The sequence below is a fragment of the Sinocyclocheilus anshuiensis genome, unplaced genomic scaffold (assembly GCF_001515605.1).
Source record: "Sinocyclocheilus anshuiensis isolate Anshui unplaced genomic scaffold, SAMN03320099.WGS_v1.1 scaffold552, whole genome shotgun sequence".
NCBI lineage: Eukaryota > Metazoa > Chordata > Actinopteri > Cypriniformes > Cyprinidae > Sinocyclocheilus > Sinocyclocheilus anshuiensis.
The window spans coordinates 2438221-2451676 of NW_015554362.1; the positions used below are offsets into that span (position 1 = coordinate 2438221).

Here is a 13456-nt window from a genome sequence, read left to right on the forward strand (position 1 = left end):
GCCAATCACAATGCACTGGATAGCTGGCCAATCAGAGCACACCTCGCTTTTCAGACCGATGAGCTTTGTAAAAATCGACGCGTTTCAGAAAGGCGGGGCATAGAGGAGAAACAATAATGTACAGTAATGTACAGTATGTGGAAAATAATTTTTTAATAATTTTTTAACCTTAAACCGCATAAACACATTTCATTACACCAAATACACAAAATAATGTTCTTTTTAGCAACGTCATCCAAATACACAAAATAATGTTCGTTTTAGCAACATCATATGACACCTTTAACTTCAGTACACTGTCTGTTTGGTCTTTAGATCCACCAGTAATCACAGAAGTAAAGAACATGCCCGCCCAGCTGGGAAAAACTGCAATCTTACGCTGTGAAGCTATGGCAGTGCCCACCGCGTCCTTTGAATGGTACCGGGATGACCGAAGGTAAGCGAGCGAAACAGATGCTGTGAACCATGGGCAGTAGCACATACCGGGTTTACGTGACAACTCACCTACCCTAACGTGTGATCTGTCGTATTAATTCTTTCTCAGGCCGGTAGAGAGTGATAACACGCTGAAGATAAAAAATGAAAAAACACGTTCCCTGCTGCTCTTCACCAACGTCACAGAAAAACACTTTGGCAACTACACCTGTTTCGCCTCCAACCGCCTCGGGGCTTCCAATGCCAGCATGTTACTCTTCAGTGAGTACCTTATTCCACTCCAACTCTGCAGCTCTCGCTTTTGTGCTCTCGAAACATTCGTAAATCTACAAAGGCATAAAGTCAAGGATAAATAAACACCCTGCAGGAAGTGACTTTCCACTGTACAAAATAAGTGAACGTGCATTTCTCGCTCCCCGAGGCTAGTTTTCACATAGAGCTTCACCGTAGACGGATAATATCGATGTGTCTCCGTTGATGGTACTTGAAAGCAAATGGTCTAGTACTGTATGCTCAGCAAAGTGCATAGCCTTTTTAATAATGCATAACTTGAACAAACTCCAGTTGCAGCGTGAATCATTTGAAAGAGTTGGTGACTTTTGACATGCATAGATAATATGCATGACTGCTGCCTTTCTGGGAAAATTCACATGCATAAGCTCAGAAGTTTCGGAATTTATTTTAATTGTGAATACGTGACACAATTTCATACTTTTTTTTTCTTGTTGATAAAACCAGGAAGCTTGTTTAACACAACGCATCAGAAACAAAGACCAAGGATGTGCATTAAGTGTGAAATTCATGCTTTATCTTGTATTTGAAAAATCTCATGTTACTGTCCCAGCATTGTCTGTCCCAAGAATGTTTTGCTAATGTTCGCATGAAGTTATGAAAATGTTCTTTTATACTATTTCAGAGAACATTCAAAAATAACCGTTGTTCTTGGTTATGCAAGCATTTGAGAAAACATTAAGGGATCGTTCCGTTTTATAATTTTGAAAACATTATGGGAACGTTACTTTTGAATGTTCTCTAAACATTCTGAAACATTTAGTAAGTAATAACTTTTTTTTTAATTCTAAGAACACAATAATGCTCCCATTAATTTACGAAAATGTTTTTTCAGAGAACATTCAAACATAACCTTTTTAAACCATTTAAAAAATTTGATATTTTGAACATTAAAGAACATATTTTCATAACTTAATGGGAACATTAGCAAAGCATTCATAGAACATATATTTAAATGTTATTCCTTACTCCTTGTTTCAGAATGTTTAGACAACATTCAAAAGTAATATTCCCATAACGTTTGCAAAATTATAAAATGGAACGTTCCCTTCATGTTTTCTCTAACGTTCGCTTTCAAGGTTATACGAAAACGTTAAGGAATCGTTTCTTTTGAATGTTCTCTGAACATTCTGAAACATACGGAGCCCTGCACATGACATGCAAGAAAAAATAAATAAATTGTGCGCACGATTTTCTAATTCATTCCCTCGATGTACCAAAACGTGCACACGATTACTATTTTGTTCCCTCGAATTTGCTAAATCGTGCGCACGATTTAGCCTACTATTTTTTTCCTGCATGCCATGTACGAGGCTCCGTAGAAACAAGTAGTCATAATGTAGAAAAAAATTTCAGAAAAAAAAAAACATTACATGAACAATGTAACAATTACATTTTTGTTATTAAAACCCAGACAACTTTGAACGAATGTTCTATTAATGTTACAAGAAGAACATTTGTTCATAACTTTGAGAGAACTTTTCCAGCACATTCGCCAGAGTTCTGAGATTGTTCCCTGTTAGCTGGGATGGAGAATTATGGGAAATGCTATTCCTCAGTACACAAAATATGTACTGAGGCGAACGTTCACAATTTAAAATTTATAACGATCACTCTAACACAACTTGAAGAGAGTTTGTTAAAGTTTGTTGCGCCCAAATTGTTTGTTAACTGAATTAAACTTTTGCTACAGCAAATCTTTTTTCCACTACAGGACATCTGTGTCTTGAGAAATAGAGGATTCCTATAAAACATGTTCTGCTGTGGAAAATGTGCTCTGAGCATTTACTGAAAGCTTCCATTGTCTGACTGTAAAATGTCTGAAAATAGTTAATCTCTTATAGCTCTGCTTTATTGAAGAAAAACCTCAGGGATTGAAAAAAATCCAGGGCTGAATGAAACAAGGGCACGATAACAAATCACATCAGCACTACAGATTTCCTTGTACTAGAGTTTTTTCGCTTGTGTTTTCTAAATAATATATATTATTATATTATTTTTTTATAGACAGAGAGACTATTTGTTTAATGCACTACCGCTTGCGGCATTAATCGAGCAGCTTGTTTTTTCATCCTAAGATCCAAAGGAAGAAATAAGAAACTATATTGTGCATAAAGAAAATGAAGCCTGTTAAGATTTTTGTTCTGCATATGTATTATTTTCATGACAGTTAAGCATATTTTACTCTGAAAGTTCTCATTACTGTAATGCTTTTCTCTTAAGTTTTCTTTATAACTCCCATTATTCACAATTGTGATTCTCATTACTCTAGTAGTCTAGAAGATATTTCTGTTTAAATGAGCATAAATTTTAGACAGTACCACGATGTACTAACACCAGAGTAATGGTAGAATTATGATATTGGCAATTTGTGTGTAAATGTGCACTTATTGTAATAAAATTTGTAATAATGAAAAAATATATATTTCTTTCAATCTTGGGGATGAATTATGACTTCATCATATTCTTGACTGGTTTTGTACGTTTCACCCCAGTGTTATTTTAGTATCATTGAGATACTATTATAATCTTTTATTCAAATTATTATAAATTTTTATATATTCTATTCTATGATATGATATTATATTATTAATATAATGTATTTATATTATTTTTATATTTTGAAGAATTTTTTATTTTTTGTTTTCATTTTAATTTATAGTTTAAAGTTTTAAATTTAAAATGTAGTTTTTTATAATTTTGTTGTGTGTTTTTGTCATTCTTAGTGTTTGTGTATGTATTACATTTTATTTCAGTTTTATGTATTTTAGTACATCAAGTTTAACTAAAATAAAATGAGAAATGTTGCTGAAATTAGCTGAAATAAAAAGTTGTTATATTTTATTTTATCTTATTTTATTTCAGTTCATTATTTTATGTCAAGTAAAACATACATTTTATTATATTATATTATAATATTATGAAGCAGCTTTTATTTTTATTTTCTTTTGTTTTCATTTTTAAAGATTAAAGTTTTAAATATAGAGATGGGTGGATGGATGATAGATAGATAGATAGATAGATAGATAGATAGATAGATAGATATTTTTCACACCACTGTAGATAGATAGAATGAGAAATGTTGCTGAAACTAGCTGAAATAAAAAAGTTTTTTTTTAGATTTTATTTCAGTTTGTTTGTATTTTATTTAAAGTGATTTTTTTGTTTGTTTTAGTTTTAGCTTCAGTTTATAGCTGTTCACCCAAAAAGAAATGTCTCCATAATGTTGAAAAACAAACTATTTAAACCAGCCCAAGGTGGTTTTCTGTTTTTGTTGGACATTTTTTTCCAGGCAGACCTGAAAACTATCAAAACTATCAATTAAAACCAGCCTTGGCTGACCAGCTAAGACCAGCAGACCACATTAGTCTGGTTTTTAATCACTTATTCTGGGTGATTTCAGGGAAAGTGAACGGTTGTAGAGAAAGAGGAAGGTTTCCTGCAGGCAGGAGGAAACTGCTGCTGGTTAGCAAATGAACATATGAAACACTGCTAGTGAATATTTCATTAATTTAAGCCTCTTTCTTTGTTGAGGCTAATTTACCACAGTGGTTTACTCATTTTCTGTAGCAATTAGATCCTGGTCCTAGATCCTGATTACATACTTGATGAAATGTTTTCAAACTGTACTGTATATCTATAGCCAAATTAACCACACACAACATAAACAACCAATTAGTGTGGCGTGTATGTCAGTTCTGCCACTGCAACCATTGCAGAAATGATCAGCGTTAGTATTTCATGTAGTGCTGTTTGATTTCCATTCAGACATTGTGTTGTGTACTTATACCTCATTACTTTCTTCAATCTAATTTATGAGGTCCGTAAATTTGCTCAGCCATATTTATTGTGCTCTATTAAATGTGATATTACATTTCTGTATATTATTTGTCTTTATTTTTATTTTTTATTTTCATTTGCATTTTATATTTTGTATATTATTCAATCATATTTATTTTCATGTTATTTTGTAATTTAAAAAGAATGAGACTTGTATGCACAATAATAGTAAAACATAACAACATTTATTTTTATTATTACTTCACCTATATTTGGTTTTTCCTGTATTAATTCTTTTTTTATGATTGATGAAAAAAAAAATATATATATATATATATATATATATATATATATGTATGTACATGATATCCATCCTAAAACCAGTCAATACATGTTGATATTATATAAGTAAATATAAAAGATAGATGATTTTTTTATATTAAAACATATTAACATACAGATTTTTGTATATATATGATTGATGTGTTAATAAAGTTGCATATATATTTTTTACATATATGGTTGCTACATAAAATGCCATTTAAAATCATCATATAAATATTATTAACAAATAGACATATACAGATTTTACTGTGGGGATTCCATGTGTTATAAACTTTTATCTTCATCTACCCAGAGAATGTACATATGTGAAAATGTGAAAATCATATATGTACTATAGGTAATATATATGGAAATCACTCTTGATGTAAGACAATATATATCATTTATTACATTTCCGTATGGGTAAAAAAAATAAAGAAAAAATCGTTTACAATCAAACAAATCTCCCAGGAACACAATGCTTAATTTTACATATGCAAAATTCAGTCAGCCAGTAAGTTGCATAATTGCTGTATTAAAATATTTAAGTGTAGATTTCTATTCTGTTGATGCATTTCCTATTGAAAAAGGCCTTTAAACTTCCGAATTTATAGTCTTTGGTGATAAATTATGTTTCAGTTCCTCTTGAGAACAGGCAGCTTCACTCGATTTGAGGGTCCCGCTCTTTCTGACCCTAACACAACCTATGAAGGTGCTGTTAAGCACAAAAACAAAAGAAGCAGCACAAAGTCAGCTGCTGTACGTAACAGCATAACTTCGGAGTCTGACTGCGTTCTGGACCCGTCTAAGTGAGCGGGCAGCAGAGCTCTCGGTGGAAAAGTTTGCTGCTGGAATGCTCAATGCAGAGATCTTAGCAAGCAAAACCCAGAGAAGAGGAGGAACAGGTCACGGCAAAGCCAGGATTTATGAGAAGGAGCCAAAACATTGAGTGATTGAGCATGTAGTGCTACACAACTCAGAGTTTGTGCAGATGTGATGCTTTCATCTTTTGTTTGTTCCAGTTTTCCAGTATTGTGCAGATGCTTCTTATTTTGGCATAAATCAATGAACAACACTCTCACACCTCTACTGTTCTTTCAAAACTAGGGCTGTGTGATAGAGCCCTATAGTGAAAAAATATATATATAAAGCTCAGTATTTTTCAGCTCTTTGCCAATATTTTACATATATCTCATATTTATCAAAATTATGCTCTAAAATTGTTTACTGCAAAAAGTAAAAAGACACGAACATTTTTTTTAATTATTCATCATTTTCAGTCTTTTTATATTTTATTTATTTGCATATATTTTTCTTATTTTATAATTAAGACAAAAAATATTATTAAAAGAATTAGATTTGTATGCTCAAAAATAACATTGCATAGCAAAATTCATTTTAAATAGTACATTACTTGCATTCTATTTTTCCTGTATTCATTTGTGTCAAATGGCACACATAGACTATAGAATATTAATAAATATTAAAAAAATAAATGTATTTTATTCATTATTATTATTATTATTATTATTATTATTAAATCATACTTTAAAAACAAATATGTATCTGTAATTGTTTTATAAATATACATTTATTTTATTTTTTTATTTTAGAAATATTTGTATTTATTTATTTAAATATTTAAATATATTAAATGTTTATAATTGATGACACAAACGTTTGTGACAAATGGTGCACATAGATTTAAATATTTATAAACAATAATATTTTAATAAACAAATATTTATTATTTCATTATTTAATTATCTATTTTTTATAATACATATTTAAATAGAGTACATATATATGATTGGTGACAAACAAGTCTTTGATTAATATTTATAAATATGTATTTATTTCTAAATTATTTTATTAATATATTTATAAATAACTGTCTATATTTGTATAAATATATGAATATTTTTGTAATATTTCTCTAAGTATTTATTTATTTAAAACTATTTAAATATAGTAAATATTTATTATTAATGATGCAAATAAATCACTGAAGAAGACATCTGAAGTCATTTGAAATTAAATAATTTCATTATATAAGAACAAAGAGTATGCAGATTGCTACTAGGACATATAGGGAGAAAAAGGTTTGGCCGGGAGAACAATTATACAGTTTAGTGTCATTAAAAAAAAAATTTGTCCGCAGAATGCTGTGATTGACCAATCAGAATGAAGTATTCCAGAGAGCCGTGTAATTGTTTGTGGCTAGCTGTACATTATCGCTTACATAATGCTTTTATAGCTCATTAGCAATAAACAGCAGGGCCTTCGCACAAGTGCCATACATCATCATCTCATCTGTTTTTGTTCTGTTGGTCTGAAATTCTGCAGTTTCTTGCATCCTTTCGGTTCCTCCCTTCTTGTCTCTTCTCCGGCCCATTATGTCGGAGCGAGTCTCTCCTCTTGTTTGTTCCCACTCCGTTGTGTCCTGTTACCCCAGGAAGGCATCAGTGGCTTCTCTCCCTCCATTCTTCACATTTCAGTCCGCAGTGAGTGATTCCTGCTCTGTTCCTGCCGTTTCCTCTCCTCACGCATTACCATTGTAAGCATGTCCTCCATCTCTCCCTCCGCCATCTCATTTGGTCTCCCATTATCTCCGTGAGTTTTCCCGTGATGAGTGACCTGCCGTTACTTCCATACATCTTCTCTTGTTCATGTCGCTACCACGCCGTCATCTGGCCTTGGCTCACACTTTTCCATCAAACATGCTGCAACCTTTATCTTCATCCTTAGGAGAATAAACATCTGTCCCACCACTGTCTGTCTTTGGATACTTTTTAGCAATAATATTATCTATCCTAGTTCCTCCTCCTCTGAACAATAAATTGATTGTTGATGTGTAAATGCTGACTGTCAGATTGTCAGATATCCAAGGATTTCCAAATAAGCTATTTTGTACATATTGTGGCAAGCCAACGTTGAAAGGAGGAACCCCCGACCAAAGGAGCAGGCCCCGGATAGGAAAAGTCATCAATCATGAGTACTTCCACCTGCTCACCCTCCAGACATGGAACCACCCACAGCTTTAGCCAATGATGGCCTAATGGAGGTCATCATAAAGCTAGGCTCTCTGCTTCAGTCTGGGGTTGGTGGCCCCAGGACGAGATTCTGAAACTCTGGATGGCCTAGGGAACAGACCATCTGAAGAGTAACAAGAGATAACCAGCTAAAGAACAAAGAGAGTGAATCTGGTCACGTCTTACTAAACGACCTGCATTTCTTCTGCTCTGTGTTCTCTTTTTAAGGTGGCCCATTGGTGAAACGTGCGAAGGGAACAAGATACCCCAGACCGGATAAAACCTAAGTTCCAGTTTAAATCCCCTCCTTCCAGTAACTGGTCATCCACAACCTTGATGCTTCTCCAAGCCTGTTCGAGGTTAGGGTCTTGTAGCTGAGCTGTGCCAAATTGCCCGGACCAATTCCTTTCCATCATTTTTGCTTGGGGGAAGTCTTCACTGTTTGAGTGATTCCCTAAAAGGAATTCTAGGGGGATTCCCTGCTTCATTTTCAGAAGGGACATTTACTACACCCAACCCTCTACGGACACCTTGGCAATTGAATCGCCATTGGCTAGTAAATATTTTAGTTTACTCGCCAGACTGATAAAAAAAAAAATAATATATATATATATATATATATGTTTGCAAATGTTTGTAAAATGGCACCGTTTTTTAAATATCTGAAAGTACACTCTTAACATCAGTCAGCCAAGCATTATAATATGATAATCAATATTATTTAATGATAGAACTTTTGTAATTAGAATTAAAACTCTTCGGACTGGTGGTGGTGCTTTTTTGGTCATTCAGTGTTTCTGTAAAAAGAAATGGGAAAAAACTAACAAAAATACAGAAAAGATAATAATGATACGAATTCTACTAATAAGAACAATATAAAACGCACTAAGGATTAATGAGCTGCTGGATTCATGAATATTAATCAGGTTGTGTGCGTTCGCTCGAACTGATTTGCTGAAATCAAAACAGGGACGATAATAGGTGAGCACCAGCCAATGAGATTGCCATTTGCACATTAGTTCCGCCTACTACCGGAGAAAGCAGCAGTTCTTAAAAGCTGAAGAATTCCAAAGGAACTCTGTTATTTTGACAGGAAAATACAACAAAGAATATAATTTACATTTACATGTAGCGCGTCAAGTCTGCATGGTATGCTAGACTCTCTCGCTCTCTCTCTCCCTTTATGTGTGTGAGAAACAGCGCTCTCAGCAAAGCGACGGTGAGTTGTATGCCTTCACACTAGAGTTTACGGTACGTTAAATACAGGTGCATATATTTGTGCTAAACTTATACTTAGCCTCCAACTCACACACTGGCGAGTAAAATCGGAGAATTTATTAGCCATTGGCTAATATTAGACATCATTTTGTCGCCCAGAGTGAAGATTTAGTCGCATATGCGTGTGATTTACTTGCAATGTAGAGGGTTGACAGTGCTTTCTGGGATCACGACTCACTCCCTGACTGCTGGTTTGAAGGTGCTGTAAAAGCCCAGAAGGACTGATATTTCTTGGAGCTTTGCTTTACTCTGCTGAAGAGGGGTTTTCGGGGGTCTAGAGGCCAGTAACGCTCATACACTGGGCAGTCCCTACCTAACAGGACTGGTAAGGCTGTCAACCACCCCAATTTTGAAAATGCATCCTCCTCTGGGGGTTAGCATCTCAACCTGCGCAGTGGGGTAGCTCTTCCAACAGGTCATCCCATAGTGACATGCCTTATTATCTGAGTCTGCTGAGGGCATGGATTCTTCTTTGCCTGGGCAGTTCCAGGAGAGGTGGCCTTCCTGTCCACAGGAGTAACACTTTTGTGGGTTTTGGTTGCTGGAGGGCTGCCAGAGAGGTGGGTTTGGGGCCTGGGCTGGTCTTACTGACCTTGCCAACTGAGAGTCCGCCTGGTTCTTCAGTGGCCCTCCTCTTTCCCCTCTGGTACTGGAATGGCCCATTCTCAATAGATCCTGACAATTCACTTTCATTACCTCAACCGTCGCCTGATAGTTATCCAATAGCTGTCAGAGTCTACGTCTGCAGGTCTCACTGGCTGGATCAGATTAAAAGTCCATGAATGGAACCATTGGGCATGAACGGGGAGGCTATGCCCATAGTGGGCCAAGATGGCCTTCTTTAACTTCACATAATCAGCTGTATCTTTAGCAGGCAGATCTTGACAGGCTCTTTGTGCTTCCTCTGTCAAAAAAAGGTGCCAACAAGGTACCCCAGTCTTCTTCAGGCAATTTCTCTCTGACTGCAGTTCTCTCAAATACCTCCAGTTAAGCTTCGACATCATCATCTGGAGTCTGCTTAGTGAGGACCCTCCCTGGGTCTATGGTGGCTCTGGTTTTGGGCATGACTTGACACATTGTTGTAACTGGCTCCCTAAGGGCACATAGCTCCTCCCTCTGTTTGGCATGACTGGTCAGCAAGGCATTAATGGCAGCTTCCATTCTGTCCTTCTCTGGGTCTAGTTTTGTGGCTGCTTAAGCGCTGACTTCTGTGCCCGCATTCTCCACCAAATGTGATGTCCTAGGGCGATGTGAGGTTGAAGTTGCCGTAAAACACAATCACAAAGGAGGCAGATGCAGAGTTAACAAAATTATATTTTTATTTAACCAAGAAAATAGGAGGGTCAAAAGGAAATTTTAACTGGAACTTTGGTTCTTTCCGGTCTGGGGTATCTTTGGCGGTTTTGTTCCCTTCGTTTCACCACTGGGCCACCTTAAAAAGAGAAGACAGAGCAGAAGAAAGGCAGGTCGTTAAGTAAGACGTGACCAGATTCACTCTCTTTCTTCTTTAGCTGGTTATCTCTTGTTACGCTTCAGCTGGTCTGTTCCCTAGGCCATCCAGAGTTTCAGCATCTCGTCCTGGGGCCACCAACCCCAGACTGAAGCAGAGATCCTAGCTTTATGATGACCTCCATTAGGTCAGCATTGGCTAAAGCTGTGGGTGGTTCCATGTCTGAAGGGTGAGCAGGTGGAAGTACTCATGATTAATGACTTTTCCTATCCGGGGCCTGCTCCTTTGGTCGGGGGTTCCTCCTTCCAACATTGGCTTGCCACAAAATATATGTTATTTTTTTCACTTGGGATGAAGTTTTGAGTTTTTAAGACTGCTGAGTGTTTTCAAAAACCCTTCAAGTTATTTTAGTTTCAAAAGATCAATGAAAATTTGATTTGTCATGAAATGACCATTTTAAACTGAATATTAAACAAACAAAATAAAATAATCCAAAATATACCATATAAACAACCTTACTGTTTATTCTAGCTACTTTTTGCGTAAGATACAGTAAATTATTTTAAATTCATAATTTTTTATGATTTTTAATGAATATTCTTGCGTTTTATTATTTTTTTTACGTATTGTTCATTTTAATATAAATAATTGTAATACAAATCAGTCATTTAAAAAGCTATTTTTATTAACAATTTAAAATATAATTAATTTAATTAAAAAAAATTATATATATAAGCTATATGTAATTTATGTACATTGTATTTATATGCAATGTATTTTATATACATTACACCATATAAACATATAAACACATTGTTTTATATACATTATACCATATAAACAACCATACTGTTTATTCTAGCTACTTTTCGTGCAATACAGTAAATTATTAAAAACATTTTAAATGCATTATATTTTTTTTATTTTTATGTATTTTACTTTTTGCGTTACATTTTTTAAATATTATTTGTTATATAATATTTTTTCATTTTAAATGTAATAAAAAATCAGTCATTTAAAAAGTAATTTCATTTTTATGAAAAATTTCTATTAAAATGATTTTATTTTTTTTATTTTGTATAATTAATTTTAAAAGTTTTATATGCACTATACACAGATTTATCTAGCCTTTAGAAAATGCTTCAAATTAGGTTAAAGTCAATGAAAACGATGTTTACAATCCTTTTAACTTGCATAATCTGACTTATTTTCTAATACAAAATTAATTTCAAAAATTAATAAATAAATAAAATAACATCAGCCAAACAGGACAGTTGCATTAGAAGTGGAGGAAATAAAAAATATATATATTTGAAAAAATATATAATATTAAAAATATTATGAAATTAAATAATATTGATTAATAATGAAGGTTTTTTTTTTTTTTTGTCTTTTGTTAAAGATGAAAAAACACCAGTGCAATCAGTAAATGCACTCATTTCGAAAATTAATAGTCTATTATGATTTCATATTGCCTTTTCATGCAGCAAACTAGCACAAGGTTTCCATGTTGACCAGCTTTCTCTCTCTCTCATTCAACCTGTTCACGTCTGCTTCTCTCTGCTCTTACAGGGCCCGGGGCCGTGTACGGTGGAGTGGCGTCTCTGAACGGCCGTTTATCAGGAGTCGGTCTGTGGTTCTGCCTCTCCATCTCTGTTCTGATGAAGGTCTAAAACTTTCCCACTTTGGAAGGAGTCTTTAAATACGAACCCATCACTGTGAACAAAATGAAATTATGCATTAATCCAGGAGCCATTGCTACATCACTCGGTCATTCCTTCCTATTCCCATTCACGCCCGGTCGCATATCACCACTTCACTTCTCCCTCCCGTTGCCAACGATGGTCACCTTTTATCGTCCAAACCTGATATGTGATGCAAATGACGTGAACGACAAGTGTAATGCCAGTTGGGTGTCTCTTGATGTGCGTGCTGGACATGCTGGTTGTAAAGTGACGTGTCGATGATGAAGGTTGCGATGTTTCGGGTGACCCTCTTGAAGCTGTTTGTGGCAGTTCACCAGCGGGCCCATCGGCCGTTGATCCTCGGATCCCGATGCAGAGATCTGAGCTGAACGGTGGTGCATTCTGACATGCGTAGCTACTATGAATGATGTCAAACCACATGTTTTCTTTCTAGCAAGGAGGGCCGTGTCATCTCGGCCCTTTGTTTGCATTAGTTTGGGCTCTCGACCCAAAGCAAACGCCTGACCCACGTCCAGCCCTCATATTGTCCTCAGTCTGTCCATCACTCAGATCGTCGGTCCTTCACACTCAATGTAAATATATATGCAGTAGAGGCCCCTCATTCCAGTGGCAAAAACTACATTTCCCGTCAGCCTCTCTTTTTCAGCTTTTCAGCTCGGAGGATATTGCTGCCTTTAAGTCATGATGGAATTATCATATTTGCGAGATTTACAACCGAAATGTCATTATTAGCAGAGAATCATTGGTTTTGATTATAAGAAGTTTAGTTTGTACACATTTAGTGTTATTTTCTTGTGTTTGATAGGAAGTTAAAGAGAAATGATTTAAAGTACTTTTCAAACTCATTGCAAAGTATAGAAAATAGATGTAGTGTTGGAAATTAAAGTATTTGGACACTTTTTGGTTGTCAAATGTTAGTTAATAAAATAAACTACAGCTGTAGAGATCATCCATCCGCTAAAACTCATTTGTAACGTGCAAATATTTAGAAAATTGAGAGAGTGCAACTTTTCAGAATTATTTGAATGCATCATTGCAACTCAAGAGTGCAACTTTTGAGAATTATTTTAATGCATCATTGCAACTCTTAAGAGTGCAACTTTTCAGAATTATTTAAATGCATCGTTGCAACTCATAAGAGTGCAACGTTTCAGATTTTT

At 34.8% G+C, this 13456-nt stretch overlaps 1 protein-coding gene across 1 annotated transcript in view; it reads left to right on the forward strand.

Moving 5' to 3' along the window:
- LOC107671460 (igLON family member 5-like) overlaps positions 1-13226 on the forward strand; it is a 208982-nt gene extending 195756 nt beyond the window's left edge. The window contains exons 6-8 of the mRNA XM_016464381.1: positions 316-436; positions 545-696; positions 12163-13226. Coding sequence (XP_016319867.1) covers positions 316-436; positions 545-696; positions 12163-12263 — 374 coding nt within the window. The 3' untranslated portion in view covers positions 12264-13226. The remainder of the gene's footprint in view (positions 1-315; positions 437-544; positions 697-12162) is intronic.
- Positions 13227-13456: the final 230 nt, after the last annotated feature.